This window comes from Chaetura pelagica, unplaced genomic scaffold, assembly GCF_000747805.2.
Source record: "Chaetura pelagica isolate M959 unplaced genomic scaffold, ChaPel_1.0 scaffold376, whole genome shotgun sequence".
Taxonomy (NCBI): domain Eukaryota; kingdom Metazoa; phylum Chordata; class Aves; order Apodiformes; family Apodidae; genus Chaetura; species Chaetura pelagica.
In genome coordinates this window covers 273836-279270 of record NW_009953503.1, presented here as the reverse complement: position 1 = coordinate 279270, position 5435 = coordinate 273836, and the positions used below count along the sequence as shown (strand labels likewise).

The 5435-nt window shown below is 48.3% G+C and overlaps 1 protein-coding gene across 1 annotated transcript in view; it reads left to right on the top strand.

Annotated features, from left to right (window-relative positions):
• Positions 1-5034, top strand: part of DYNLRB1 (dynein, light chain, roadblock-type 1) — a 5985-nt gene extending 951 nt beyond the window's left edge. The window contains exons 2-4 of the mRNA XM_009999368.1: positions 1659-1734; positions 3618-3785; positions 4856-5034. Coding sequence (XP_009997670.1) covers positions 1659-1734; positions 3618-3785; positions 4856-4899 — 288 coding nt within the window. The 3' untranslated portion in view covers positions 4900-5034. The remainder of the gene's footprint in view (positions 1-1658; positions 1735-3617; positions 3786-4855) is intronic.
• Positions 5035-5435: the final 401 nt, after the last annotated feature.

Here is a 5435-nt window from a genome sequence, read left to right as displayed (position 1 = left end):
AGGGGTAGAGCCCGAAGGGAAGGGGCAGATCCCGGAGGGAAGGGGCAGATCCCGGCTCGGGAAGGCCCTTCCCGCCGGGACACGGAGCTGCCCAGGGCACGTTCATTCATTTGGGTTTAAAATAGGTGGAAACGTTTCTATAGCAATAAGTGCTGCCCCAGGCTGTAGGTGGGAAATCGAAGTGATCTATTAAGACATTTAACTGCAGTTACACCTGCCCAGTGTCCCCCCGTGGTTCCCTCAGCATCTCTGCACCCTCCAGCTCCTTCTTTGTTCCACTTCCTTTGTCTTCTGTTTGCAAACAGCCCAGCGTTGGGAAATAACCCAGAGCTTTGTTGTAGAAACTGCTTTTCTCTGCTGGATGTGACAGGAAACAGCTCTGCCTCACAAGGACAAGCTCAGATGGTTCCATCCCTCCCCAGCAGCAGCTGCTGTGGCTCTGGGGTGGAGGCCACCTGGGTGTCTTTGGACAAGTCTTCCCAGGGAACAGGGCTCACAGCCTGGGCACACTCGTGTGCTGGGGGCAGCAGTGGAGCCAGGGTCATTCCCAAGAGCTTGGCCAGTGCCCCACGTGGGTCTCACCTTCCCTGAACTCAGGTGGTTCCTTGTCTTCCCTCCAACACTTGTTTCCACAGGTCCTGCAGGATCTGAAAGGTGCTGCCTGTCTCTTGTTTCCTTTCATGGGAATAAAAACTGGCCAGTGCTCACCACTGGAGAGCAGCTCCAGTGCTGAGGGCTTCTGACCTGGAGAGGGACCTCATCTGAGGTCCTGTAGCAGTGGAAGTTCACCAGGGGGAGGTTTAGATGGGATGTTGGGAAGAATTTCTTCACCCAAAAGGGTTGTCAGGCCCTGGCACAGGCTGCCCAGGGCAGTGGTGGAGTCACCATCCCTGGAGGGATTTAACAGTCCTATAGACTCAGTACTGAGGGACATGGGTTAGTTCAGGACTTGTCAGTGTTGGGTTAATGGTTGGACTTGATGATCTTGAAGGTCTTTTCCAGCCAGGGTAGTTCTGTGATTCTGTGGAAGCTCTGCAGAAGGTGATGGTGGTTTCACAGAGCCCTGGCCTGCAGTTTGCCTCCTTCCTTTTTTTAAAGTCCATTTTGCAGAGTTATAACTGATTGTTAGTGGTTATGATCTTGTGGCTCTCTGAGCACAAATCATCATTATAAATTAATGGCATTTATTCATTGGTTCTCCCTCACTTCCCATTTTTGATTACTCTTAGCATTCATTTTATGAGAGGATTGTGGTCTTGCACCCAGAATGTGTCATTCTCAGTTTTTTCACAAATGCCACGTTTTCATACATGACTTTTGCAGCAGCATTCTGAGGGAGCAGTCCTAGAAATTCCCAGCCCACAGTGAGCAACTGTTGTGGGAAAGGCTGGGGAGGAGGAGAAGACAGGGAAAGATTAGAGGGAAGTTCCAAGTTTCTACAAGATGATAATCACAAGTGAACAAAGACAGATGGAAAACAGCTGAAAAGATCATGCAGAAAAGGTCCCACTAAAGCTCAGGCACTTTGGGGTCTGGAACAGTGTGGGCAGGATCTATTGGAATCATCTTTGTGCAGCTTCCTTGTCAGGCAGAGCTTTGGTGGAAGGGAAACAGCAGCTGCCACCTCCTGCTGATCTCTGCTTCCTTCCTCTTTGCAGGCTGAGGTGGAAGAAACACTGAAGAGAATTCAGAGCCAAAAAGGAGTGCAAGGAATCATAGTTGTGAATTCTGAAGGTACTGGCACCTGGGGGGCTCTGTGACTCTGAACATGCACTTCAAGGCCCCTGGTTGCACTGGGAGCATTGAGGTCAGTCTGTCAGCAGCCAAGGTTTTCCTGTAGCCAGAGCAGACAGGCAGCAGTCAGGCTGCAAGGGAAGACTGGATTCCCAGTCCTGCTTTTCTGCAAGCACACTTGATTTTAGGAAATAAATCAATTGCAAAAGCTTAGGAATGGTTCAGTTATGGCAGTGTTTGGGGCTGTCTTCTGTCAAGCCTTTCTCAGTCACACTGGAGGCTCTGTTGGCAGCTGGAATCCTGCTGCTGGGAATGTCCAAGGTGCTGCTGGCCTGGCAGGCTCTGCAGCCTCAGGAGGCCTTTCTGAGCCTGGAGAAAAGGAGGCTGAGGGGGAGACCTTCTGAGGGGTGGTTGGAGTGAGGGTGGATCAGTCCCTACTCCTAAGGAACAGGTGAAAGGAAATGGCCTCAAGTTGTGCCAGGGGAGGTTTAGATTGGATATTACAAACCATTTCTTCCTGGAAAGGGTTGTCAGGCCCTGGCCCAGGCCGCCCAGGGCAGTGGTGGAGCCACCATCCCTGGAGGGGTTTCAAAGCCATGCAGATGTGGTGCTGAGGGACATGGTTCAGCACCAGACTCAGTAGAGTTGGATTAATGGTTGAACTCAATGATCTTAAAGGTCTTTTCTGACCAGAACAGTTCTGTGAGACTCTTTCTGGAGTCATTGAAGGGGCCCACAGAACAGACTTGTTCAGAGCACTCTGAGTACACTGTGAGCAGCCCAGCTTTTTAAGATCATGAGATTATCAATTTAAATGGATTATTTCCTAGAAATTATCCCTGGGAAAGATGACGGACAGTAGCTGTACATGAATATATTGAAGAGCAGACCTTTGCTTACTTGTGTGCAGTTTGTGATCCTGCATGCTGCTTTTCCATGATGGGGAATCATAGATTGTGCTCTCCAGGCTGAAGCTGCTCTCATGTGAAGGTCCACCTGCAGCAGTGTTCTGCTGAGCCAGGATTTGGTAGTTGGCTGCTGCATTGTTCTGACATGGAGCTGGATTTTGGCTGGCTTTTTTTTGTGGGAAAACATATCTAAAGAGTGGCAGAAGTGTAAGAGAGGGAAAACTCTGCCCAAACAGGGTCAGTGTTTCTGCCCTCTTGGCTGGTGCACAGGAATTGAACCAGGGACCTCACAGGACAGGCTGGAGCTTTGTAAGTGTAACAGCTGGTGTGTGACCTCTGCTCTGGAGCCAGGCTGGGAGAGTTGGGGTGTTCAGCCTGGAGAAGAGAAGGCTCCAGGGAGACCTTAGAGCAGCTTCCAGTGCCTGAAGGGGCTCCAGGAAAGCTGGGGAGGGACTTTTCACTAGGGAGGGTAGTGATAAGACAAGGGATAATAGTTTTAAACTGAAAGAGGGGAGATTTAGGTTAGATATTAGGAGAAATTATTTAGTGTCAGGGTGGTGCGATCCCTGGCCCAGGTTGCCCAGGGGTGATTTAACTGTGAACTTCGGGAGCCTTTCTGAAGAGAAAAGTTGTCCCCAGTCAGGAGAACAAAGCTGAAACAGGTATTTCATCTCTACCCCCCCAGATATTTATTTTTTTCTATTTAAAAACCTCATAAATCAATGAAAAAAAGGAGAAGGAAAGTGCTGATGCTACTAGAAGCAAACAATTCTCACCTACACCTGTGGTTCCAGATCTTACCCTTTCCACACCTTATTTGTGTTCATTTTAAGCCTTTAAGAGAACACTCCTGATCCCTGGTGCAAGAACATCTGCTCAGGTGAAACACCCACCTCATTCGGAGCTGATGATGCCCAGGGGGGAGTCAGTTCTGGAGTTCTGTCACTGCCTCTTTCTCTTCCCTGTTTCCCTCAGGTATTCCCATCAAAAGCACCATGGACAACTCCACAACGATCCAGTATGCTGGGCTGATGCACAGCTTCATCATGAAGGCCAGGAGCACCGTGCGGGACATCGACCCCCAGAACGACCTCACCTTCCTGCGGATCCGCTCCAAGAAGAATGAAATCATGGTGGCACCAGGTACCAGGGCTGGGAAGCAGGGGCCAGGGAATGCAGCAGAGTTCTGATCTCTGAGGTGGACACTGTCAGCCTGACAGAAAAGCTCTGCCTGCTGCTATTATTCATGTTGTGTAAGCTCTTCCTTTCCAAAAAGCTGTTGGCTTTCTTCGAGGTTGAAAGCTTTTAGCCTTGACCTAAGTGTCCTTTTCATGTTTGAATGTGGCAAATCATCTTCTCCTTTCATGTTGATCAAAGCAGGAAGTATTAAATAGTGTTTTAGAGCCTGTTGCAGCCTCATGCTTTGTGTTTTCCAGTATAAAACCCCTGGAGATAGAAAGGAGAATGTTGGAGAGCTGTTTCAGTTCAGCACTGTCGAGTGATAAAGCAAAACAGTCAGATAGATTTTCCAGTTCCTAGAAAAATAATAGAGCATCTTGTAGCTGTGATCAGCAGGCACAGAACCTAGCAGCAGCAGCAACCTGCTCCTCAGGAAGTATCCTCAGTATTTCATCAAGTTATGAAGCAGGAGCAGTGGGATGGCTGCAGCTCAGGGATGCAGCAGGAGCTCAGCCTGGGGGCTGGGCTGGGCTGGTGCAGGTGGAGAGGCAGGGCTGGGGCAGGCAAGGGCCCGGCAGGAAATGGGCTGGCCCTGGGACAGGCTGTGGGGTTGGTGCTGAGGCAGCTTCTGATTCCCATTGAAGGATGAAAAGAGGAATAAGCACTGCTCCTGCAGAAGTGCAGCTGCAGGCCCTGCAGCCCAGCCCTCTGCCTGTGAGGGAAATCACTCTCTTGCACCACCCACTTTGATTCCATCCTTGCAGCTGCCAGTTGTTGTTTCCAGGGCACAAACTGACTTCAGTTCAGCTGCCTCAGGACCATGCAGCTGCTCAAGCTGAGCCTTTTTCCTCAGTAAAACCTAGGGAAAAAAAGTGATCTGCCATGCCCAGGCCTCCTTTGCTCGCTGAAAGGAACTGCCAGGACTCAAGAGTTCCCACAGGGCACCGGTGAGACAGGAAAAAATGTTGACATTTACTGTTGCTCTGAACAAATATCAGCAATGAAAGAATAATCTTATTTTTTCTTTCCTCCAGATAAAGACTACTTCCTGATTGTCATCCAGAATCCAACTGAATGATCACACTGACTTGGTCAGGTGTTTTTTTTTTTTCCCTTTGCTGAACTGTTCTTTTAATTTAATGGTAAAGAATAGAGCATTAGTGTTCACTCTGCTGTGCCACTTCAATAATGTCTGGAAAAACAAAAGCAGGTGGTTTTGCTGCTTACAAGCAGAAAAAGTGGCTTTTTTCTTTATTTTTGTATCACGAGTCATTTTGAGGAGGAGTTGGAGAATTAGAATCAGGCAGTAAAAAATGCAACAGGTCCTTTTAATAGTTCAGAAAATAATATAATAACATTCTAATAATGTAAATTCTTTGTATGTCTGCATGCTCCTGTCCCCACTATCTGAGAGATGCTTTTACACTGTTCCTTTGAATGACTGTAAATATGAAACTTGCCTGTCCTGGCTCTGTCTTATCCTGTTGGTTTTACAAGTTACTTTGACCAAGTCTGGCCATGCTGAATTAAAAAATGTCATCAGTGAGTGGGGTTTGTCTTGTGTGTTTTCCTTTGGAAGATTTTAATTATTCTGATGATTGATTGAGTTTTTCT